At 39.5% G+C, this 25,784-nt stretch overlaps 1 protein-coding gene across 2 annotated transcripts in view; it reads right to left on the reverse strand.

Moving 5' to 3' along the window:
- Positions 1-230: 230 nt before the first annotated feature.
- LOC128692164 (BRCA1-associated protein) overlaps positions 231-25,784 on the reverse strand; it is a 135,393-nt gene continuing 109,839 nt past the window's right edge. For both annotated transcript variants that reach the window (XM_070085198.1, XM_070085197.1), the window contains exons 13-14: positions 4,377-4,490; positions 231-551 (exon numbers count right to left, since the gene is read on the reverse strand). In XM_070085198.1, coding sequence (XP_069941299.1) covers positions 396-551; positions 4,377-4,490 — 270 coding nt within the window. In that variant the 3' untranslated portion in view covers positions 231-395. The remainder of the gene's footprint in view (positions 552-4,376; positions 4,491-25,784) is intronic.

Raw genomic sequence — 25,784 nt, forward strand, 5'->3', positions numbered from 1 at the left:
TGTTTTTCTAAGAATGCAAGTTATTCTTAGATGAGCAGTAAGAACACACACACACTATGAACAAGACAAAAAAATGTTCTTGAATAGATTATCATACTGACAATTATTTTCTTCAAGCCTAAGACAATAAATTAAAACACCTGCCATCAATGCATTAAAAAATTAGAATGACTAGTATATTTAAATAAGATATTTGTCTTTTTTACCACTGGCTATTTAAAAACAAGATATTTGGCTTGTATTTGTTATTTTATTAATACCCGCTCTTTCTTGTTTCTCGTACAAACACAGGGCATAAAAAACATATCTTCCTTGTAAGGCATGCAAAATAAATATATAGCATTGTTTTTATATCAACATAGTTACTCTGTCTACTGTCTTATGAAGTTCAGAGTTTATTTACGGTGCTTCCGCCTCGCCCCGTGAGATTTGGAGGAATCCGAGGGAATGTAAAGCTTTCCACCTTGAAGCTCTGGGTTACTGTTGACAGTGGAAAGTGCTTCTAGATGAGCCATGAAATCCACCACCTGTGAGTCCAGCTCGGCTATTCTCTGTTGGGTAACATATTACGGTGTTACACAATAAAAGGTCTATGGCACTTTAAGCTTATTGCAAGATACATAAGTTCCAACTTGATAACCTTTCAATACATACAGTGATAATTTTTTTTATTACATATAAACTCCTCACCTTAAGCTGTCCATTGCATACTTATTTGTCACAGTGATCAACATCCATTAAGTGCTAGTACAGATCTCCCTGAACATTCCCGTTTTCAACTTTCGCGGGCTTCACACATTCACGAATTCTCAACCGCCAAATCATATTTATGTTGAGGACTTTGAAGTTGATGAACGACACTGATAGAGGCATAATTCCCTACAAAACTTTGTAGATATGAAGAAACAGTCTCAGTTGCCCATCACAATGTTCTTCACAAGGAAGCTTGCCACTACAGTCCCCATCCCTTTACCCAAGGTCCTATCTATGCTAAAACCTTGGGTAGTTTCAAATTTAGGTTGGATAAATACACGAGTGAGAGGGGTTGGATTTGAGTGGGATTTGGACGTGAGTAAATAGAATTATCAAAGCTTATTGCTTGGGTAGCGTTTATTCTATTAGTGGGGTGGTTATGTGAAGGACCTGCCAAGTATAGGCCAACAGGCCTACTGCAGTGTTCCTCCTTTCTTATATTCTTAGGTTGATGAGTGGAACAGTCTGTCTAGTATGGTTATAAGAACATATTAACATAAGAAAGGAGGAACACTGCAGTAGGCATGACAGCCCATACTAAGCAGGTCATTCAAAATCCATCACACCAGCAGAATATTTTCCCAACTCAATTTTCAATGCTACCCAAGCAATAAGCTTTGATAATTCTATTAGAGAGAATGGATCAAAGTAGAATGACATGGAAAGCATATAAATCTATAGGGGAAGGAAAGAGGGGTAGGGGTCGTCCTCGAAAGGGTTGGAAAGAGGGGGTAAAGGAGGTTTTGTGGGCGAGGGGCTTGGACTTCCAGCAAGCGTGCATGAGCGTGTTAGATAGGAGTGAATGGAGACGAATGATACTTGGGACCTGACGATCTGTTGGAGTGTGAGCAGGGTAATATTTAGTGAAGGGATTCAGGGAAACCGGTTATTTTCATATAGTCGGACTTGAGTCCTGGGGGTGGGAGGTGCTGTGCCTGCGCTTTGGGGGAGGGGTTTGGGATATTGGCAGTTTGGAGGGATATGTTGTGTATCTTTATATGTGTATGCTTCTAGACTGTTGTATTCTGAGCACCTCTGCAAAAATAGTGATAATGTGCGAGTGTGGTGAAAGTGTTGAATGATGATGGAAGTATTTTCTTTTTGGGGATTTTCTTTCTTTTTTGGGTCACCCTGCCTCGGTGGGAGACGGCCGACTTATTGAAAAAAAAAAAAAAAAAAAAAAATTCAGGGAAACCGGTTATTTTCATATAGTCGGACTTGAGTCCTGGAAATGGGAAGTACAATGCCTGCACTTTAAAGGAGGGGTTTGGGATATTGGCAGTTTGGAGGGATATGTTGTGTATCTTTATACGTATATGCTTCTAAACTGTTGTATTCTGAGCACCTCTGCAAAAGCAGTGATAATGTGTGAGTGTGGTGAAAGTGTTGAATGATGATGAAAGTATTTTCTTTTTGGGGATTTTCTTTCTCTTTTGGGTCACCCTGCCTCGGTGGGAGACGGCCGACTTGTTGAAAAAAAAAAAAAAATTCTATTTACTCACATGCAAATCCCATTCAAATCCAACCCCTCTCACTCATGTATTTATCCAACCTAAATTTGAAACTACCCAAGAGTTGAGCTTCGATAGGACCTTGGGTAGCTTTAACCTGGAGTTTACCTGGAGAGAGTTCCGGGGGTCAACGCCCCCGCGGCCCCCTCTATGACCAGGCCTCATGGTGGATCAGTCTGATCATCCAGGCTGTTACTACTGGTTGCACACAATCCAACGTACGAGCCACAGCCTGGCTGGTCAGGTACCGACTTTAGGTGCTTGTCCAGTGCCTGCTTGAAGACAGCCAGGGGTCTACTGGTAATCCCCCTTATGTATGCTGGGAGGCAGTTGAACAGTCTCGGGCCCCTGACACTTATTGTGTTGTCTCTTAATGTGCTAGTGATACCCCTGGTTTTCATTGGGGGGATGTTGCATCATCTGCTGAGTCTTTTGCATTCGTAGTGACCGATTTTCGTGTGCAAGTTCGGTATTAGTCCCTCTAGGATTTTCCAGGTGTATATAATCATGTATCTCTCCCACCTGCGTTCCAGGAAGCACAGGTTCAGGAACTTCAAGTGCTCCCAGTAATTGAGGTGTTTTATCTCCGTTATGCGTGCCGTGAAGGTTCTCTGTACATTTTCTAGGTCAGCAATTTCACCTGCCTTGAAAGGTGCTGTTAGTGTGCAGCAATGTTCCAGCCTAGATAGAACAAGCGACCTGAAGAGTGTTATCATGGGCTTGGCATCCCTAGTTTTGAAGGTTCTCATTATCCATCCTGTCATTTTTCTAGCAGATGCGATTGATACAATGTTATGGTCCTTGAAGGTGAGATCCTCCGACATGATCACTCCCAGGTCTTTGACATTGGTTTTTCGCTCTATTTTGTGGCTGGAATTTATTTTGTACTCTGATGAAGTTTTAATTTCCTCATGTTTACCATATCGGAGTAATTGAAATTTCTCATCGTTGAACTTCATATTGTTTTCTGCAGCCCATTGAAAGATTTGGTTGATGTCCACCTGGAGCCTTGCAGTGTCTGCAATGGAAAACACTGTCATGCAGATTTGGGTGTCATCTGCAAAGGAAGACACAGTGCTGTGGCTGACATCCTTGTCTATGTCAGATATGAGGATGAGAATTGGACAAATATATGAGTGGGAGGAGCATGTATGTATATACAATACATATATTTTATGATGTTCTCATGTGTTTTATGAATGTTCATGGTTCAACAGGTTAAGGAAGCAGTATTAGATTTCCCTGCAATATATTGGGGCACCAAACATTCGCGATTTTTCAACATTCGCGAGGCTCTTGATCCCCTAAGCCTCGGGAATGTTGAGGGAGGCCTGTATGCAATATTCATAGCACCCTCAAATTTGCTGTGAGTAGCAAATTTTGGTCCAGACATGAGAGAATGTGTCTGAGCAGTTGGTGTGTATGGTATTAAAAAGGAATCCTGACCTATGCAGTGCATGATGGAACAGCAAACCTGTGACCCTGTGTTTGGGTTAAAATACTTTGGGGTGGATTTTAGGGTGGTTTCCATGGGTTTACTGGCTGTTTCTTCATAGCAATAGATGGAATGGAAGACATGCTAATGAAGTATGGTTGATTTAGGATCAGAAGGGGCCTGAAACATGTGTCAAAATGCTGGAAGTTGCAGTATTGGTGCATTTTAGGCCTACTTCAATTATTGGGACATGTTTAAGCATTCTTGGTTATGGTTTATTAGCAGAGAAAAAGGAAAAAACACTGATATTCTTCAGTGACGACAGATTCAAAATGGAGGGCAAGTGTTATATAAGAGAAACCTGGGTGCATTATTAGTGAACAGAGGGAAGGTTCCTTTAGTGGATGGAAGGACTACAACAGAGTTTGTTTTTAAACTGGAATTTACTGAAAATAGTGTAAAATTTGCCAAATTAACAGGGTAGTTCTGACAGATGAATGAGCAGTTTGATGCACTCAATGGATAGTATGGAAGTCATACTAGCCAGAAACTAGGTCAGTTTGAATACTGAAAATAGGCCTCAAATTGTGCAAAATCATTATCATAATGTGTTCCCAATTGCCTATGGATACATTATATTTTCTTGACTTAGTAGATCAGTTAAACTTTGCTCTTACCTTATCTTTCTGATCCAGTAATGTCTGCAGACTAACAACTTTGGAGACCAATTCCTGCTTACCCTGGCGCATTGACAAGTTTAATTGCTGTTCTGTCTCCAGGTCTTTTGAAAGCTGTATATGAGACATTAATATAATAATCAAGCAAATTTCATACAAGTGAATTTAAAGAAACATAATTTGAAAAGTCTGATTATAAAAATCTAAAATTTAAATGTACATAAGAAAAGAAAGCACGTACAACAACATTTCATATTCAGAATTCTGCAAAATTCAGAGTAAAAATTATGAATTCAGAAGGATACAATTTAGAATTTTGTAAAAGCAAAAATGCAAATCTGTAATTACAACTGGTTCACCAAGTAATATACAGCAAGGGACAAATGTGAATTGTCAGCTAGCCTCTTGCTTCCATCCAAATACAGTGGACCCCCGCTTAATGATCACCTCCCAATGCGACCAACTATGTAAGTGTATTTATGTAAGTGCGTTTGTATGTGTATATTTGGGGGTCTGAAATGGACTAATCTACTTCACAATATTCCTTATGGGAACAAATTCGGTCAGTACTGGCACCTGAACATACTTCTGGAATAAAAAAATATTGTTAACTGGGGGTCCACTGTAACCTGTATTATTCTTTCAATATGAAAGGGCTTAAATTTAATTGGGCATTAAGCAAGAACTTTAAAACAATTTTGAGAAACAATGTCCTATGAAAACTCATTATCATAGGATTTAGGCAGTACTGTAATGTTGCTTGTTTTTAGGTGTCTAAGATTATTCAACAAATAAAATATACGCATATCCTTTATCCCTATGAAAAGAATGCTTCTCTTAAGTTATCATTCGCATTGCTATCTTTTTTGTGGGTGCAAAACATGGGTTGTAAATGCTGCAGCAAGGAGAAGACTGGGGGCAGTGATGTCATATCTAAGGGCAATGTGTGGTGTAAATATTATGCAGAGAATTCGTAGTGTGGAAATTAGGTGTGGAGTTACTAGAAGTATTAGCCAGAGGACTGAAGAGGGGTTATTGAGGTGGTTTGGTCATTTAGAGAGACCGGAACAAAGTAGAATGACTTAGAGAGCGTTTAAATCTGTAGGGTAAGGAAGGCAGGGTAGGGGTCATCCTAGGAAAGGATGGAGGGGGGGGGGGGAAAGGGCAGTTTTGTGGGCGAGGGGCTTGGACTTCCAGCAAGCGTGCATGAGTGTGTTAGATAGGAATGAATAGAGATGAATGGTTTTTGGGACCTGACAAGCTCTTGTGAGCAGGGCAACATTTTGTGAAGGGATTCGGAGAAACCAGTTAGCCAGACTTGAGTCCTGGAAGTGGGAAGTACAATGCCTGCACTTTAAAGGAGGGGTTTGGGATATTGGCTGTTTGGAGTGACATCTAAACTGTCATATCTGAGAGCCTCTGCAAAGACAGTGATTTTGTATGAATGATGGTGAGAGTGTTGAATGATGCTGAAAGCTTTTTCTTTCTATTTGGGTCACCCTACCTTGGTGGGAAACGGCTGACGTGTTAAAAAACAAATGATTAACAAATAAAGGACACATCTGATTTTCAGGTTTTTTAAAAATTTTAAGGAATTACAAAAGTAAAAATACATTTTATAGAGAATAACTATAGTTTTACATACTGAAAACGAGAAATAAATATAAAGCACTAATGAAATGGATAAATGAACATTTAAATAACTTTTACCTTTACTGAAGACTCTTGCTGGCACATGAAAGACAGCAAAGAGGGGAGGGGGAGGAGAGGTTATCTCTTACCATCACTATCACAATCACTTCCACCCTCAACCACCATTACTACCACTCTCCACCACTCACTGTGTGCCATATTAAAATAATTGGGGATGCCTGGGTACCACATGCTCTTTTTTCCTATTAAAAAACAAAGATTTTTTTTCTCAAAAAATTTGGGACACTACGGGAGAGAACGTATATATACGTTTGGACCGTTTACGGGTTAATACATAACTCAATGGTCTATGGTTGGTTTAAGAACTTTTATTTTCTGCATTTGCTAGGCCATTCTGTACACACATTGAACCAAAATTTCACTTACCATTCACTAAATCAAGTTATTTTGGGAAGCTACTTGAATTCAGAATTTTTTTCTACCAAACAGGTGGAAAAGTATGAATTCTATAATCTGTTAATTTCTCGACATACATCATTCCAAATAAGAAAAATACAGTGGACCCTCGCTTTACGAACACCTCCCAATGCGACCAATTATGTAAGTGTATTTATGTAAGTGCGTTTGTACGTGTATGTTTGGGGGTCTGAAATGGACTAATCTAATTCACAATATTCCTTATGGGAACAAATTCGTTCAGTACTGGCACCTGAACATACTTCTGGAATGAAATAATATCGTAAACCGGGGGTCCACTGTATTGCTGTACATACAAATTGTGAATGCAACTAACAAAACTTAAATCTTAAAACTAGAGAGATTCTATATAAAGAATTTAATAGCTTTTATTACAAGATCAGTCAATAGTTGAACATTTTTTTTTTAACATGTTGGCTGTTTCCCATCAAGGCAGGGTGACCCAAAAAGAAAAAAATACTGAAAAAGAAAGAAAAAAAAATTGAATCATCATTCAATACTCTCACCATCACTCATACATAATCACCGTCTTTGCAGAGGCGCTCAGATACGACAGCTTAGACGTCCTTCCGAATTGCCAATATACCAAACCCCTCCAATAAAGTGCAGGCATTGTACTTCCCATTTCCAGGACTCAAGTCTGGCTAACCGGTTTCCCTGAACCCTTTCACAAAATATTACCCTGCTCACACTCCAACAGCTCGTCAGGTCCCAAAAGCCATTTGTCTCTATTCACGCCTATCTAACACGCACATGCACGCTTGATGGAAGTCCAAGCCCCTTGCTCACAAAACTGCCTTTACCCCCTCCTTCCAGCCTTTCCTAGGATGACCCCTACCCCTCCTTCCTTCTGCTACAGATTTATAAGCTCTCCAAGTCATTCTACATGTCTCCTTCAACATTTGCAAGGGTTAGGGGATCAAGTGCCTCGTGAATGTTGAAAAATCGCGAATGTTTGGCGCCCCAATACAGTATATTGTAGGGAAATATAATACAATACTGCTTCCTTAATTTTTTGAACCATGAACAATCATAAAATACACGAAAACGTTGTAGAATATTGTACTAAATACAGTGGAACCTCGGGTTATGAATTTAATCAGTTCCGTGGACTTGTTCGTATGCTGGGTCAACTTTCTTCATTTAAATTAACTGAAATGCAATTAATTCGTTCCAGCTGAATTCCTGCTCTCAGGAGGCATGACATCAACTCTACAGCTCATTTATCTGTCACAATTCATCTAATATGACATAATAAACAATATAAATAACATGGAAACCTGATATAGTCTAGAATTAATAAAATATGTCATTACATGGAAGGCGGAGGGAGGAGGATTGTGGTCGGGAGTGGTCGCGCACTCTCGCTATGAAAACGTCAGAGGTGTTATAAGAGAAAATGGAGTTTGTGAGGCTAACTAAATTAGATCTGGTGTACATAAGGCATTTACATACCTTGGAGAAGAAATGCAGAGTGGCATATCCTGTCAGGAGTTCACACTTTTCTTAACCCTTTCAGGGTTTCAGCCGTACTAGTACGGCTTACGCACCAGGGTTTTTGACATACTAGTACGCCTAAATTCTAGCGCCCTCAAATCTAGTGAGAGAACGCTAGTAGGCCTACATATGAAAGAATGGGTCTATGTGGTCAGTGTGCGCAGTATAAAAAAAATCCTGCAGCACACAGTGCGTAATGAGAAAAAAAAACTTTGACCGTGTTTTTGGATTAAAACAGAGACTTTACACTGTATTTTCGTATGGTATTTATTGTTGTATTCTAGTTTTCTTGGTCTCATTCCAGAGAAAGGAAGACATATTACAGAAATTGAGATGATTTTGACTGATTTTACAATGAAAAGTACCTTGAAATTGAGCTCAAAGTAGCAGAAATGTTAAATTTTTACCAAAGTTCAAAAGTAAATAACTCATACCAAGCGTCTAATACATGTCAACTGGTGAGTCTAATATTCTTTCACAAGTGTGCCAATATTATTTATATAATGTTTTACACTAATGCAGTAGTCTGCATAACAGTATATATTCTATTTTTTGTGAGAATAAAAATTCAAAGTGGAAAGCAAAAGAATGTAAGAGGGGCATTGGGACGTGACTAATGAACAGAGGAAATGTCATTTTAGTGCCAGGAATGTCTTTCTTGTTTATTCTGGACCCTATTTGGAAATTGGCATCTTTTGAAATTTGTGTGAAATTGGCAAAATTGCTAAATTCTGAGCACTGTATTAGATAGTTGAAATCGGTAACTGGGTGGTTTCTTGCACTCATTCGATAGAAAAAATGGAGTTCTAGCAAAATAGTTATGATTTTTGTAGAATAGTACAGTGGAATTGGCCGAAAATAGGGCTCAAAGTGGGCAAAATCGCCGATGCGTAAACATCGTCGAGACCGCTAGCTTCGCGAGAGCATAATTCCGTAAGTTTTCTATCATATTTCATACTTTTGGTGTCATTATGATCGGGAAAAGATTCTCTATCTTTTCATGGGATTTTTTTTTTTTTTTTTTTTGAAATTTGGGCGACCCTGAGAACAAGTCTCTGAGAGGGCCTGTCGACCCTGAAAGGGTTAAGAACTGGCCCTCAAGGAAGGCTCCTTGATGATGGTGAGGGGCTCTTGATTTAGGGAATTGGATCTGTGCTCCAGTTCCCCAAATTAAGCCTGAATACCTTCCCTCCCAGGTGCTGTATAATCCTACGGGTTTAGCGCTTCCCCCTTGATTATAATAATAATCTTAAGAACTGTTATGTACAATTTTTATGTTTATCTCACTGCACTACGTATCTCCTGTGAGCTGTTTCTCCGTCAACCAAGTCAACAGCAGCTTTTCCATCTTTTCAATGACAGAGGTCCACTACTTAGAAATTACTTTAACACCCTTTACTGGCACTACAGCCTTTATAGACTCCTGCTTTAGTATTGTACATATAGTAGAGGGGCTACGCTTGTACTCAACTCGCCAATTCCTCAACCCTCGTACCTAGTCTGTGCTTATTAATCATTTCTTGCTTTAATTCCATGCAAATCATCCTCTTTTTCTTCTCAGCACTGTCCATTACACTTACTTTCTTAGGACCCATGGTCAGAAGAAAGTAATCTGGTGAATTAACTGCACAAAATGTAAGGAAATCACGGGAATTCGTTGCACCACAAGGGTAACTCCATAAACACATATGCACTGGTGACCATTGTTTTGACTGACACTGCTATCTGGTGGTGTTGTCAAACTAAATTATATGCAGAACGTACATACATGTACTATTGTTATTATAATTATTATTGTACGTATTATTATATTATATATTATTATATTAGTACGTAGTACGTATATAATAACAATAAAATAATATAATAATGTATTATTATATTATACGTAATTATTATGAATTTTTTTTTTAACAAGTCGGCTGTCTCCCACCGAGGCAGGGTGACCCAAAAAGAAAGAAAATCCCCAAAAAGAAAATACTTTCATCATCATTCAACACTTTCACTTCACTCACACATAATCACTGTTTTTGCAGAGGTGCTCAGAACACAACAGCTTAGAAGCATATATACGTATAAAGAGACACAACATATCCCTCCAAACTGCTAATATCCTGAAACCCCTCCTTTAGAGTGCAGGCATTGTACTTCCCATTTCCAAGACTCAAGTCTAGCTATATAAAAATAACAGGTTTCCCTGAATCCCTTCACTAAATATTACCCTGCTCACACTCCAACAGATCGTCAGGTACCAAATACCATTCATCTCCATTCACTCCTATCGAACTCACTCATGCACGCCTGCTGGAAGTCCAAGCCCCTAGCCCACAAAACCTCCCTTACCCCTTCCTTCGAACCTTCTCGAGGACGACCCCTACCCCGCCTTCCTTCCCCTACAGATTTAAATGCTCTCCATCCCATCTCATTCTACTTTGATCCATTCTCTCTAAATGACCAAACCACCTCAACAACCCCTCTTCAGCCCTCTGACTAATACTTTTATTAACTCCACACCTCCTAATTTCCACACTCCGAATTTTCTGCGTAATATTTACACCACACATTGCCCTTGGACAGGACATCTCCACTGCCTCCAACTGCCTCCTCGCTGCTGCATTCACAACCCAAGCTTCACATCCATATAAGAGTGTTGGTACTATTATACTTTCATACATTCCCTTCTTTGCCTCCATAGATAATGTTTTTTGTCTCCACATATACCTCAATGCACCAATCACCTTTTTTCCCTCATCAATTCTATGATTAACCTCATCCTTTATAAATCCAACCGCCGACACGCCAACTCCCAAGTATCTGAAAACATTCCCTTCTTCCATACTCCTCCTCCCCAATTTGATATCCAATTTTTCTTTATCTAAATCATTTGATACCCTTATCACCTTACTCTTTTCTATGTTCACTTTCAACTTTCTACCTTTACACACACTCCCAAACTCATCCACTAACCTTTGCAATTTTTCTTTACAATCTCCCATAAGCACAGTATCATCAGCAAAAAGCAACTGTGTTAATTCCCATTTTGTATTTGATTCCCCATAATTTAATCGCACCCCTCTCCCGAACACCCTAGCATTTACTTCTTTTACAACCCCATCTATAAATATATTAAACAACCATGGTGACATTACACATCCCTGTCTAAGACCTACTTTTACCAGGAAGTAGTCTCCCTCTCTTCTACACACCCTAACCTGAGCCTTACTATCCTCATAAAAACTCTTTACAGCATTTAGTAACTTACCACTTACAGTGGACCCCTGACATTCAATATTAATCCGTTCCTGAGAGTTATCGAATGTCGAAAATATCGAAAGTCAAATTAATTTTCCCCATAAGAATTAATGGAAATCAAATTAATCCGTGCAAGACACCCAAAAGTATGAAAAAAAAATTTTTACCACATGAAATATTAAGTTTAATGCAATAGAATAATTACAATAACAACAATAACAATAGATTAATAACAATAGAATAATTGACACTTACCTTTAATGAAGATCTGGTGATGATTGATGGGATGGGAGGAGGGATGTTAGTGTTTAGAAGGGGAATCCCCTTCCATTAGGACTTGAACTGGCAGCCTCACCATGCCTTACCACACTGTGTATGCCACTACGATTCTTAAATCTTTCAAACCAACCTTTGCTGGCCTTAAATTCACTCACATCACCACTAGTTGCAGGCAATTTCTTTACCAAATCATCATGCACTCCGACACATACACTCCACTTTCGTACTTTGCAATTATCTCTTTCTTCATTTCAATAGTCATTAGCACCTTTTTTCTCGAAGGGTTGGCACTAGAAGCTTTCTTGGGGCCCATGGTTCCTTATTTTGCAGAAACAAGTACCAAAAACAGTGATAACATGGATAATATGGAATGTACCGAATGTATCCTTAGATGTGTGCAGACTGGCTGGCTTGTAAACACTGGCACACATGGTGCAGTTCAAGCCACATGTGGACACATCTCGTACGAATTGTATCGAATGTCGGGTTTTCCATCGAATGTCGAGGCGAAATTTTTGCTTTAAAATGCATCGAATGTTGGATTTATCGAATGTCGATGCCATCGAATGTCGGGAGTCCACTGTATTCCATATACTTGCAACATCTGCCACATTGCTCCCCTATCCACTCTATCATATGCCTTTTCTAAATCCATAAATGCAATAAAAACTTCCCTACCTTTATCTAAATACTTGATCTACACATCCCCTACCCACTTTGAAACCTCCTTGCTTATCCACAATCTGTCTTACCTCTAATTCTTTCAATTATAACCCTACCGTACACTTTTCCTGGTATACTCAGTAAACTTATTCCTCTATAATTTTTACAATCTCTTTTGTCCCCTTCCCTTTATATAAAGGGACTATACATGCTCTCCCCAATCCCTAGATACCTTCCCCTCTTTCATACATTTATTAAACAAAAATACCAACCACTCCAACACTATATCCGTCAGTTCCAACTACTTTACCCCCATTCATTCTATGTAATGCCTCACGCACCTCCCCCACACTCACATCCTGTTCTTCTTCACTCCTAAAAGATGGTGTACCTCCTTGGCCAGTGCATGAAATTACCGCTTCCCTTTCTTCGTTGACATTTAAAAGTTCCTCAAAATATTCTCGCCATCTACCCAAAACCTCCATCTCCCCATCTACTAACTCCCCTACTCTGTTTTTAACTGACAAATCCATTCATTCTCTAGGCTTTCTTAACTTGTTTAACTCACTCCAATATTTTTTCTTATTTTCATTAAAATTTCTTGACAGTGCCTCTCCCACTCTATCATCTGCTCTCCTTTTGCACTCTCTCACCACTCTCTTTACCTTTCTTTTACTCTCCATATACTCTACTCTTCTTATAATGCTTCTGCTTTGTAAAAACCTCTCATAAACTAACTTTTTCTCTTTTATCACACCCTTTACTTCATCATTCCACCCATCACTCCTCTTTTTTCCTCCTGCACCCACCCTCCTATAACCACAAACTTCTGCCCCACATTCTAATACTACATTTTTAAAACTATTCCAACCCTCTTCAACCCCCCCCCCCCCACTACTCATACTTGCACCAGCCCACCTTTCTGCCAATAGTTGCTTATATCTCACCCGAACTTCCTCCTCCCTTAGTTTATACACTCTGACCTCCCTCTTGCTTGTTGTTGCCATTTTCCTCTTTTCCCATTTACCTCTTACTCTAACTGTAGCTACAACTAAATAATGATCCGATATATCAGTTGCCCTTCTATAAACGTGTACATCCTGGAGCCTACCCATCAACCTTTTATCCACCAATACATAATCTAACAAACTACTTTCATTACGTGCTATATCATACCTTGTATATTTATTTATCCTCTTCTTCATAAAATATGTATTACTTATTACCAAAACTCTTACTACACATAGCTCAATTAAAGGCTCCCAGTTTTCATTTACCCCTGGCACCCCAAATTTACCTACTACTCCCTCCACAACATTTTTGCCCACTTTAGCATTGAAATCCCCAACCACCATTACTCTCGCACTTGGTTCAAAACTCCCCACGCATTCACTCAACACTTCCCCAAATCTCTCTCTTTCCTCTACACTTCTCTCTTCTCCAGGTGCATATATGCTTACTATAACCCACTTTTCACATCCAACCTTTATTTTACTCCACATAATCCTTGAATTAATACATTTATAGTCCCTCTTTTCCTGCCATAGCTTATCCTTCAACATTATTGCTACTCCTTACTTAGCTCTAACTCTATTTGAAACCCCTGACCTAAACCCATTTATTCCTCTCCACTGAAACTCTCCCACCCCCTTCAGCTTTGTTTCACTTAAAGTCAGGACATCCAGCTTCTTCTCATTCATAACATCCACAATCATCTCTTTCTTATCATTTGCACAACATCCACGCACATTCAGACTTCCCACTTTGACAATTTTCTTCTCATTTTTTTTAGTAATTATTACAGGAAAAGAGGTTACTAGCCCATTGTTCCCGGCATTTTAGTTGACTTTTACAACACGCATGGCTTATGGAGGAAGGATTCTTATTCCACTTCCCCATGGATATAAAAGGAAAAGTAATAAGACCAAGAACTATTAAGGTAAAATCAAAGAAAACTCAGATGAGTGGGTATAAATAAATATGTACATGTATGTGTAGTGTGGCCTATTATTATGTATTATCATTATTATTAGTACGTATTAATAATAGTAATAATAATTATTATTATTAATTTAGGGACCTGCAGCACAGATCAAATTCCCTAGATGAAGAGCCCCTCACCACATACGTATGTACTACTACTACTAATAAAAATCATTATTATAACAATAATAATAATACAAGGGGTAAGGCAGCTGGGATTGATGGGATAAAGATAGAAATGTTAAAAGCAGGGGGGGATATAGTTTTGGAGTGGTTGGTGCTATTATTTAATAAATGTATGGAAGAGGGTAAGGTACCTAGGGATTGGCAGAGAGCATGCACAGTCCCTTTGTATAAAGGCAAAGGGGATAAAAGAAAGTGTAAAAATTATAGGGGAATAAGTCTGTTGAGTCCTAGGTAGTAGGTTGGTAGACAGCAACTGCCCAGGGAGGTACTACCATCCTGCCTGGTGAGTGTAAAATGAAAGCCAGTAATTGTTTTACATGATGGTAGGATTGCTGGTGTCCTTTTTTCTGTCTCATAAACATGCAAGATTTCAGGTACGTCTTGCTACTTCTACTTACACTTAGGTCACACTACACATACATGTATGTACAAGCATATATATACACACACCAGTCTGGGTTTTCTTCTATTTTTCTTACTAGTTCTTGTTCTTGTTTATTTCCTCTTACCTCCATGGGGAAGTGGAACAGAATTCTTCCTCTGTAAGCCATGCGTGTTGTAAGAGGTGACTAAAATGCTGGGAGCAAGGAGCTAGTAGCCCCTTCTCCTGTATATATTACTAAATTTAAAAGGAGCAACTTTCGTTTTTCCTTTTGGGCCACCCCACCTCAGTGGGATACAGCCGGTGTGTTGAAAGAAAGAAGAAGTCTGTTGAGTAAAGTGTATGGTAGAGTTATTATTGAAAGAATTAAGAGTAAGACAGAGTAGGGTAGCAGATGAACAAGAAGGCTTTAGGAAAGGTAGGGGGTGTCTAGACCAAGTGTTTACAGTGAAACATATAGGCGAACAGTATTTAGATAAGGGTAAAGAGGTTTATGTGGCATTTATGGATTCAGAAAAGGCATATGACAGGGTGGATAGGGGGCAATGTGGCAGATGTATAGTATAGGAGGTAGGTTACTGAAAGCAGTGAAGAGTTTTTACGAGGATAGTGAGGCTCAGGTTAGGGTGTGTAGGAGAGAGGGAGATTATTTCCCAGTAAAAGTAGGCCTTAGACAAGGATGTGTGATGTCACTGTGGTTGTTTAATATATTTATAGATGGGGTTGTAAGAGAAATGAATGCTAGGGTCTTGGCAAGAGGTGTGGAATTAAAAGATAAAGAATCAAACACAAAGTGGGAGTTGTTACAGTTGCTCTTTGCTGATGACACGGTGCTTTTGGGAGATTCTGAAGACAAGTTGCAGAGGTTGGTGGATGAATTTGGTAGGGTATGTAAAAGAAGTAAATTAAAAGTGAACATAGGAAAGAGTAAGGTTATGAGGATAACAAAAAGATTAGGTGACAAAAGACTGGATATCAGATTCGAGGGAGAGAGTATGGAGGGGGTGAATGTATTCAGATATTTAGGAGTGCACGTGTCAGCAGATGGGTCTATGAAGGATGAGGTGAATCACAGAATTGATGAGGGGAAAAGGGTGAGTGGTGCACTTAGGAGTCTGTGGAGACAAAGAACTTCAGCCATGGAAGCAAAAAGGGGAATGTATGAGAGTATAGTTGTATCAACACTCTTGTATGGGCATGAAGCATAGGTGATGAATGTTGCAATGAGGAGAAGGCTGGAGGCAGAGGAGATGTCATGTCTGAGGGCAATGTGTGGTGTGAATATAATGAAGAGAATTCGTACTTCAGAAATTAGGAGAAGGTGTGGGATTACCAAAACTATTATCCAGAGGGCTGAGGAGTGGTTGTTGAGGTGGTTTGGACATGTAGAGATAATGGAACAAAACAAAATGACTTCGAGAGTGTATAAATCTCTAGTGGAGGGAAGGCGGGGTAGGGGTCGACCTAGGAATGGTTGGAGGGAGGGGATAAAGGAGGTTTTGTGTGCAAGGGGCTTGGACTTCCAGCAAGCGTGCATGAGCGTATTTGATAGGAATGAATGGAGACAAATGGTTTTTAATACTTGACGTGCTGTTGGAGTGTGAGCAAAGTAACATTTATGAAGGGATTCAGGGAAACCAGCAGGCCGGACTTGAGTCCTGGAGATGGGAAGTACAGTGTCTACACTCTGAAGGAGGAGTGTTAATGTTGCAGTTTTATAACTGTAGTGTAAAGCACCCCTCTGGCAAGACAGTAATGGAGTGAATGATGATGATGAAAGTTTTTCTTTTTCGAGCCACCCTGCCTTGGTGGGAATTGGCCGATGTGTTAATAAATAAATAATAATAATACAATATACGTAGTAATAATTATAATAATAACAACATTAAGGAGAAACTTCAAAAGGCTGCCAGTAGTTGGTGCCACCATCAGCAAAACATTGGTAACTACTACTAGTACACTTTGCACCTGTTTAGACTTAAGTAGTCTTAAGTAGGCATTTCTGCCCAAAATGCCTTGGCATGATAGTGGCTTTCTTTGCTCCAGTCATATTATGATATGTAAACACACACTGTAACCATTGCAAAGAAATACACCTACCATCCGATTTACGACCGAGTTTGGTTCCGAGAAACCGGTCATAAGTCGAAATGGTCGTAAGTCGAACTTTACTACTGAATATCAACAAAACATTATTGCTTTATTTTGGTATTTCATGTTTTACTTTACTTTTTATGCTGTTAGTACTGTATTTTATACTGTAAGGTTTAGGATAAACACTGTGCACAACACAAATAGTTGTTTATTTCCCAGAAATTTGGCATAAAAAACACGGTCGTAAGTCGAGTGGTCGTAAGTCGAGCAGGTCGTAAGTCGGACGGTAGGTGTATATATTATATTTATTTATTTAACCCTTTCGGGGTCCGTGCCATAGATCTACAGCTTTACGTTGAGGGTCCAAACCGTAGATCTACGCCATGAGCTCAGTTCACTCTGATAAGCTGTGAGCAGTAAATTTTTGCCTAGATATGAGAGAATACATATATGTTGTATGTGTGCACCACATAAAACAAATCCTGCAGCACACAGTGCATAATGAGAGAAAAAAAACTGAGACCATAATTTTCGATTAACCCTTTGAGGGTCCGTCCCGTAGATCTACGGCTTTACGTTCAGGGTCCAAACCGTAGATCTACGTCATGAGCTCAGCTCACTCTGATAAACTATGACTGGTACATTTGGGCCTAGATATGAGAGAATACATCTATGTGGTATGTGTGCACCACATAAAACAGATCCTGCAGCACGCTGTGTATAATGAGAGAAAAAAACTGAAATCATGATTTTTCGATTAAAACAGCGACTTTGCAGTGTTTTTTTGTATGTTTTTTATAGTTCTATTTGCGATTTCTTGGTCTCATTTGATAGAATGGAAGACATATTACAGAAAGAGAGATGATTTTGATTGGTTTTAGCACTGGAAATGGGTTGAAACTGAGCTCAAAGTAGCAGAAATGTTAAATTTTTGCTGATATTCAAGAGTAAACAAACAACCTCACACGTTTAATACACGCCAGCTGGTGGGTCTAATATGCATTCACAAATATGGTGATGATATTTATACAATTATTACAGTATTGCATAACAGTAAATCTTCTATTTTTTGGTGTGAATAAAAAATCAAAATGGAATTTATTTGTAAAGCCTCAAAACATAACTAATGAACAGAGGAAATGTTAGTTTAGTTCCAGGAATACCTACATTGTTTATTCTGGACCCTATTTTGAAATTGGAATATTTTGAACTTTGTGTTAAATTGGCCAAATTAACAATTTCCGATCACTTTAATTTGTAGTTGAAACAGTTGACTTGGCGATTTCTTGTGCTCAATCGATAGAATAGAAGTAATACTAATGAAATAGCTAAGAATTTGGTTGACTGGAATAATGTAATTGGCCTAAAATGGGAGTCAAAGTCGGCAAAATCGCCGATTTGTAAATATCGCTGACACATCAAAATTCGCGAGAGCATAATTTCGTCAATTTTCCATCAAATTTCGTACTTTTTGTTTTATTACCTTCACAAAAAGATTCTCTACTATTTCATAAGAAAAAATAAAAATTTTTTTTTTTTGAAAATTCTTGGACACTGGGGCACCACTTCAGATTTTGGCCTTGGACCCTGAAGGGGTTAAAACAGCAACTTTGCAGTGTTTTTCGTATGTTTTTTATAGTTGTATTTGCAATTTATTGGTTTCATTTGATAGAATGGAAGGTATATTACAGACATAGAGATGATTCTGATTGGTTTTAGTACTGAAAATGGCTTGAAATTGAGCTCAAAGTAGCAGAAATGTTAAATTTTTACCGATGTTCAAGAGTAAACAAATGACCTCACACGTCTAATACACACCAGCTGGTGGGTCTAATATATGTTCACGAATGTGCTGATATTATTTATACAATTATTACAATACTGCATGACAGTAAATCTTCTATTTTTTGGTTTGAATAAAAATTCATTATGTGAATTAAAAATCAAAATGGAATTCATTTGTAAAGCCTGAAAACGTAACTAATGAACAGAGTAAATGTTAGTTTAGTGCCAGGAATGCCTGCATTGTTTATTCTGGACCCTATTTTGAAATTGGAATATTTTGAACTTTGCACTAAATTGGCCAAATTACCAGTTTTCATTCACTTTATTTTGTAGTTGAAACAGTTGAGTTGGCAATTTCTTGTCCTCAGTCGATAGAATAGAAGTAATACTAGTGAAATAGCTAAGAATTTGGTCATCTGGAATAAGGTAATTGGCCTAAAATGGGAGTCAAAGTCGGCAAAATCGCCGATGCGTAAATATCGCTGACACATCAAAATTCGCGAGAGCGTAATTTCGTCAATTTTCCATCAAATTTCGTATTTTTTGCTTTATTACCTTCAGAAAAAGATTCTCTACCATTTCATAAGAAAAATAACAAAATTATTTTTTGAAAATTCTTGGACACTGGTGCACACTTTGAAATTTGGCCTCTAGACCCTGAAAGGGTTAACCCTTTCAGGGTCGGCCAAATTAAAAAAAAAAATTATGAAAAAATATTTTTTTTTTTCTAAACATTATAGGCTAAACAAAAAATTTTTACCATCAATACTTACCGAGATATGGAGGCGTGAAGTTGACAGAAAATGCGCATCATGTGGTAACATCGCCGATTGCTGTCACCCGGTATTCTTTCATTTAGTATTTTATGTACTATTTTCTATTATTTTTTAATTTTTATTTTTCCAAGTAACTTTTATGGCCTGTGAGACCAACATGATCAGAATTTTGTAAGTTATTTCTTTTTCAATACTACACAATAACGGCATAAACACTGTTGTCATTGTTTTGTTTACAGAAAACATTTACACAAACGATATGAAATGATGCTTATTACTATTTTTCTATATTTTATATACACATATACAGTCACAGGGAATGTTTCTAGAAGTTCTGCAGCCTGTGGAAGTCTTTGAAACATGGTGTCATGCACAGTGGTGTTTTACACTCCTCACACATAAAACGAGTGTCTCTGCGTTGTTGTGGGCGTTTTTTTGTATGTGCACACACGTAACACCTCTTCTGAGCCTTTTTCTTGAAAGCAGTAGCAGGCAGTTTTACCAGGAAGTGATCACCATGCTTCAAGCGAGAAGGAAGTTTTTGAAAATTTGGTAGGCGGTCTATTGTAGATGTTATTCTTTGGTACTTTAATACTATTTGTCTGATGACAAACAAACAGAATTCACCGTATGGTGGTTTGTTTCTGGTCCTCATCTTAAACATATTATAAGCATTCAGCATGGAAATGTCCAGAAGATGGAAAAAGAGTTTTATGTACCACTTACAACTCTTGTGAACACAATCAGCAAACCCAATCTGCATGTCACATTTGTCCACTGAACGCATAATGAGGGTGTAGTATATCACAGCTGCAGGTTTTAGAATGGGTTCATTGCTCTCTCTATGCTGCCTGCCAGTGTCTGTCATTTCATTAGGGTGAACTGATGACAACAGTGTGACATCTCGTTTGTCATGCCACCGAAATGCCATGATGTCATTGGCAGCAAATGCCTGCACCTCACCTCTACGAGTGCCAGCGTCAAACCTGGGCATATGTTTCCGATTTGCACGCACTGTGCCACACACATCTGTCATGTTCACCCGCAAAAAATCACTGAGTGTGGGGCTTGTGTACCAGTTATCTGCATATAATATATGCCCCTTACCAAGGTATGGTTCTATCATTGTTCTAACCACATCAACAGTGATGCCCAATAACTTCTTGGTATTTTGCAATGTATAACTTCCAGTGTACACAATAATATCCAATACCAGACCACTGTAACAATCACAAAGCACAAACAACTTTATAACAAAGCGTTTCCTCTTGCTTGGTATGTACTGCTTGAAAGAGAGTCTTCCTTTGAACAGAATCAACGACTCGTCACTTACAAGCTTCCTGAAGGGATAAAAATACATATTGAATTTCTCTTTCAGATACACAAACACATGCCTAATCTTATATAACCTGTCGTTTCTGTCAGGCCTGGTTTTATCTGAGAAGTGAAGCATACATAACATTAGTACAAATCGATTCACTGGCATTATATCACTGAAACCTGGAGTTGCAACCAGGAGGTCTGTTGACCAGTATGATTTCACACTGTGCTTATACACATGTGGCATAGCATTGTATTGTGGCAAAGAAAAGATACATCTCAGCCACAGTTGTCTCCTTCCACTGGTGTAGAAGTTATTTTGGTGAAAGTACTGAGTTTGCCATGGTGTACTCATAGTATGTGTTGCTTTCCATGACAACACTTTCCATCAGGGGTTCGTCAAAGAATAACTCGAAACATTCCAGTTCACTGGCACTGTTTCCCAGTGTACAACATGGCAGTATTCCACTTTAGCTGTCATCAAACTGGTGGGTTGACAGCTTCCTGCGAATCCCAGGCACAGTCTGCTGGTGGGTACTGGACAATGACAGGTGATTGTGGTTGTGGAGGCTAGTGTGGTGGGTGGGTAGGAGATGGTAGCCTTTGTTGTAGATCAGCTGAGGCAGCTGCGTGGGTGGCAGCATGGGTGGCAGCGTGGGTGGCAGCGTGGGTGGCAGTGCGGGTGGCAGCGTGGGTGGCAGCATGGGTGGCAGCGTGGGTGGCAGTGTGGGTGGCAGCATGGGCCACTGCTGGTGCCTCACGGCCGGCACCACCACTACCACCACCATGCACATTTCCCATCCCAATTGCAACAGTATCATTGTCATTTTCACTGTCAGTTCCTGTTATACAGCCACGGGATGTACTCCGAGACGTACTCCTTCCCCTTGGAAAAGCATATGGCACACTACCAGAGCGCATATATCGTCGTATATACTGACGCTTCACTGGGGAATATTGCACTTCACTATCACTACTGGAACTAGTTTGAAGAGCTTGTAGTTCATATTCACTATCACTATCATCACAAATGCTCACATCTGAGTCTGGGATTTGGGAAAATAGGAGTTTCCTCTTTGATTCTGGTACAACTGAGCCTGAACAAGATGGCCCAGCAGCAGAGGTGGAAGGCTGAGGGTCGTCTAGGTTTTCCTCACTATTACCGATATTATGGTCATTAGTTTCAGTCAAAACCTCACCAAAACCTTGAAACTCATCTTCACTGGTACTTCCATCTGTATTAGAACTGTCACTGGGGAACAGAAGTGTCCCAATTCGCCGAGGAGTGAGGAGCTTCTTACCGCGAGGCATGGTGGACAAGGTCTACTAAAATGGCATTCCCACAATGCGCCAGTGGGTCCCAGATTTTTTTTCTACTGCGCACATGCACCACACAGACCCATTCTCTCACATATAGGCCTACTAGCCTTTTCCCTTTATGTGTACTAGTACGTCAAAAACCCTAGCGCCTAAGCCGTACTAGTACGGCCGAAACCCTGAAAGGGTTAAGGAACCTCCCTTGAAGGGGAAGTTCGCATCCTGAAATTTCTTTCTTATCCTGAGGCAAAAAATTGACAGAACGACAGTTCGTATCCTGAAAAATTTGCATGGTGGGGCGTTCGTATCCCGAGGTTCCACTGTACATACATGTTATGATTTAATAACGTGCATGTTATTAAATACCACTGTCTCCACCACTGCCTCACCCACTGTGGCGCACTGCTCATATTTTGGTACAATTTTTTTTCTTCAGTTCTATCGTGTTTCTCAATTTCTTTACCAAAGGGCTGGCACTAGCAAGTTTCTTTGGGCCCATGGTTAATTATGTAGCAGTCGCACTCAATCTACAAGCACCAAACACAATGAATTACTGTGAAATGTTTGAAAGAGAGTGGAGACTAATGCTCACTCCAGCATAAACAAAGCCACACTGACTAACGATGCCTCAACCACTTCCTCCACCACTGCTTCAACCCTCGTTTCCTTCTTTAATTCTATCATATCATTATTATTATTATTAATACAATAGAATTGAAGAAGGAAACTGTCCAAAAATACGAGGGTTGAAGCAGTGGTGGAGGAAGTGGTTGAGGCATTGTCAGTCAGTGTGGCTTTGTTTATGCTGGAGTAAGCATTAGTCTCTGCTCTCTTCCAAACATTTCACAATAATTCATTGTGTTTGGTGCTTGTAGACTGAGTGCAACTGGAGTGGTAGAGGCAGTGATAGAGGTAGTGGTAGAAGCAGTGGCTGAGGCAGTGGTTGAGGCAGTGGTAGAGGCAATGGTAGAGGCAGTGGTAGAGGCAGTGGTAGAGGCAGCAGTTGAGGCAGTGGTTGAGGCAGTGGTTGAGGCAGTGGTATTTAATAACATACATGTTATTAATAATAATAATAATAATAATTTTCATATAGTCGGACTTGAGTCCTGGAAATGGGAAGTACAATCCCTGCACTTTAAAGGAGGGGTTTGGGATATTGGCAGTTTGGAGGGATATGTTGTGTATCTTTATATGTGTATGCTTCTAGACTGTTGTATTCTGAGCACCTCTGCAAAAACAGTGATAATGTGCGAGTGTGGTGAAAGTGTTGAATGATGATGAAAGTATTTTCTTTTTGGGGATTTTCTTTCTTTTTTGGGTCACCCTGCCTCGGTGGGAGACGGCCGACTTGTTGAAAAAAAAAAAAAAAAAAAAATAATAATAATAATACATGTTATTAATAAAAACATGTATTATTATTATTTTTTTTTTATTATCACACTGGCCGATTCCCACCAAGGCAGGGTGGCCCGAAAAAGAAAAACTTTCACCATCATTCACTCCATCACTGTCTTGCCAGAAGGGTGCTTTACACTACAGTTTTTAAACTGCAACATTAACACCCCTTCTTCAGGATTGCTGTTTTCTTTTTCTGTCTCATAAGCATGCTAGATAACAGGGATATCTTGCTACTCCTACTTACACTTTGGTCACACTTCACAGACATGCACATGCATATATATATACATACATCTAGGTTTTTCTCCTTTTTCTAAATAGCTCTTGTTCTTCTTTATTTCTTCTATTGTCCATGGGGAAGTGGAAAAGAATCTTTCCTCCGTAAGCCATGCGTGTCGTATGAGGCGACTAAAATGCCGGGAGCAATGGGCTAGTAACCCCTTCTCCTGTAGACATTTACTAAAAAAGAGAAGAAGAAAAACTTTATAATTATTATTATTAATAACATATGTTATTAAATACCACTGCCTCAACCGCTGCCTCTACCACTGCATCAACTACTGCTTCAAACACTACCTCTACCACTGCCTCTACCATTGCCTCAACTGCTGCATCAACCACTGCCTCAACCACTGCCTCTACCACTGCCTCTACCATTGCCTAAACCACTGCGTCTACCACTGCCTCAACCGCAGCCTCAACCAATGCCTCAACCACTGCCTCAACTGCTGCCTCAACCACTGCCTCAACTGCTGCCTCAACCACTGCCTCAACTGCTGCCTCAACCACTGCCTCAACTGCTGCCTCAACCACTGCCTCAACCACTGCCTCAACCACTGCCTCAACCACTGCCTCTACCACTCCAGTCGCACTCAATCTACAAGCACCTAACACAATGAATTATTGTGAAATGTTTGGAAGAGAGTGGAGACTAATGCTCACTCCAGCATAAACAAAGCCACACTGACTGACGATGCCTCAACCACTTCCTTCACCACTGCTTCAACCCTCGTATTTTTGTACAATTTCCTTCTTCAATTCTATCATATTATTATTATTATTTATTATTATTATTAGCAGAAGCAGAAATGTTTGATTCTTTGCCGTGTTCAAGAGTAAACATATAATGTCACCGTCCAATACCTGTCCAAATGGCCATTCCAATATGCAGTCATGAATGGGTTGACATTATTTATACTGTAGTTTAATAGCAAATAATGAACAAACAAAACACTCGCCACACTGAGTGGTGGGCGGGCTGGCTGCCAGTTGCCGGGGTAGGAGGCAGGGTAGTAGGGACATGCGGGTGGCAGGAAACTTAAATATGATTTGGAGGCTGGGAATTTGGCGGTGGGAATTCGCGAATGTGTGAAGCCCGCGAAAGTTGAAAACGCGAATGTTGAGGGAGACCTGTACTTTATTCCATTCTCTATAAATGACTAAACTACCTCAACAGCCTCTCTTCAGCCCTCTGACTAACACTTTTAGTAACTCTACACGCCCTCCTAATTTCCACACTACAAATTCTCTGCATAATATTTACACCACACATTGCCCTTAGACACGACATCTCCACTGCCTCCAGCCGCCTCCTCGCTGCAGCATTTACAACCCATGCATCACACCCATATAAGAATGTTGGTATCACTATACTCTTGTACATTCCCTCCATGGATAACATTCTTCGTCTCCACATATATCTCAATGCACCACTCACCTTTTTTACCTTCATCAATTCTATGGTTAACCTCATCCTTCATAAACCCATCTGCTGACAAGTCAGCTCCCAAATATCTAAAAACAATCACTTCTTCCATACTCCTTCCCTCCAATGTGATATCCAATTTTTCTTTATATAAATCATTTGATACCCTCATCACCTTACTCTTATCTATGCTCACTTTCAACCTTTACACACCCTCTCAAACTCATCCAGTAACCTTTGCAACTTTTCTTTAGAATCCTCCAAAAGCACAGTATCATCAGCAAAAGGTAACTGTGTCAACTCCCATTATGTATATGATTCCCCATAATTTAATTCTACCCCTCTCCCCAACACCCTAGCATTTACTTCTTTTACAACCCCATCTATAAATATGTTAAACAACTATAATGATACTACACAGCCCTGTCTAAGACCTACTTTTACCGAGAAGTAATCTCCCTCTCTCCTACACATCCTAACCTGATAATCAGTATCCTCATAAAAACTCTTTACAGTATTTAGTAACTTACTACCTATTCCATACACATGCAACATCTGCCACATTGTTCCCCTATCCACTCTATCATATGCCTTGTCTGAATCTATAAATGCAATGAAAACTTTCCTACCTTTATCTAAAT

Source organism: Cherax quadricarinatus, chromosome 15 (assembly GCF_038502225.1).
Source record: "Cherax quadricarinatus isolate ZL_2023a chromosome 15, ASM3850222v1, whole genome shotgun sequence".
NCBI classification, from domain to species: domain Eukaryota; kingdom Metazoa; phylum Arthropoda; class Malacostraca; order Decapoda; family Parastacidae; genus Cherax; species Cherax quadricarinatus.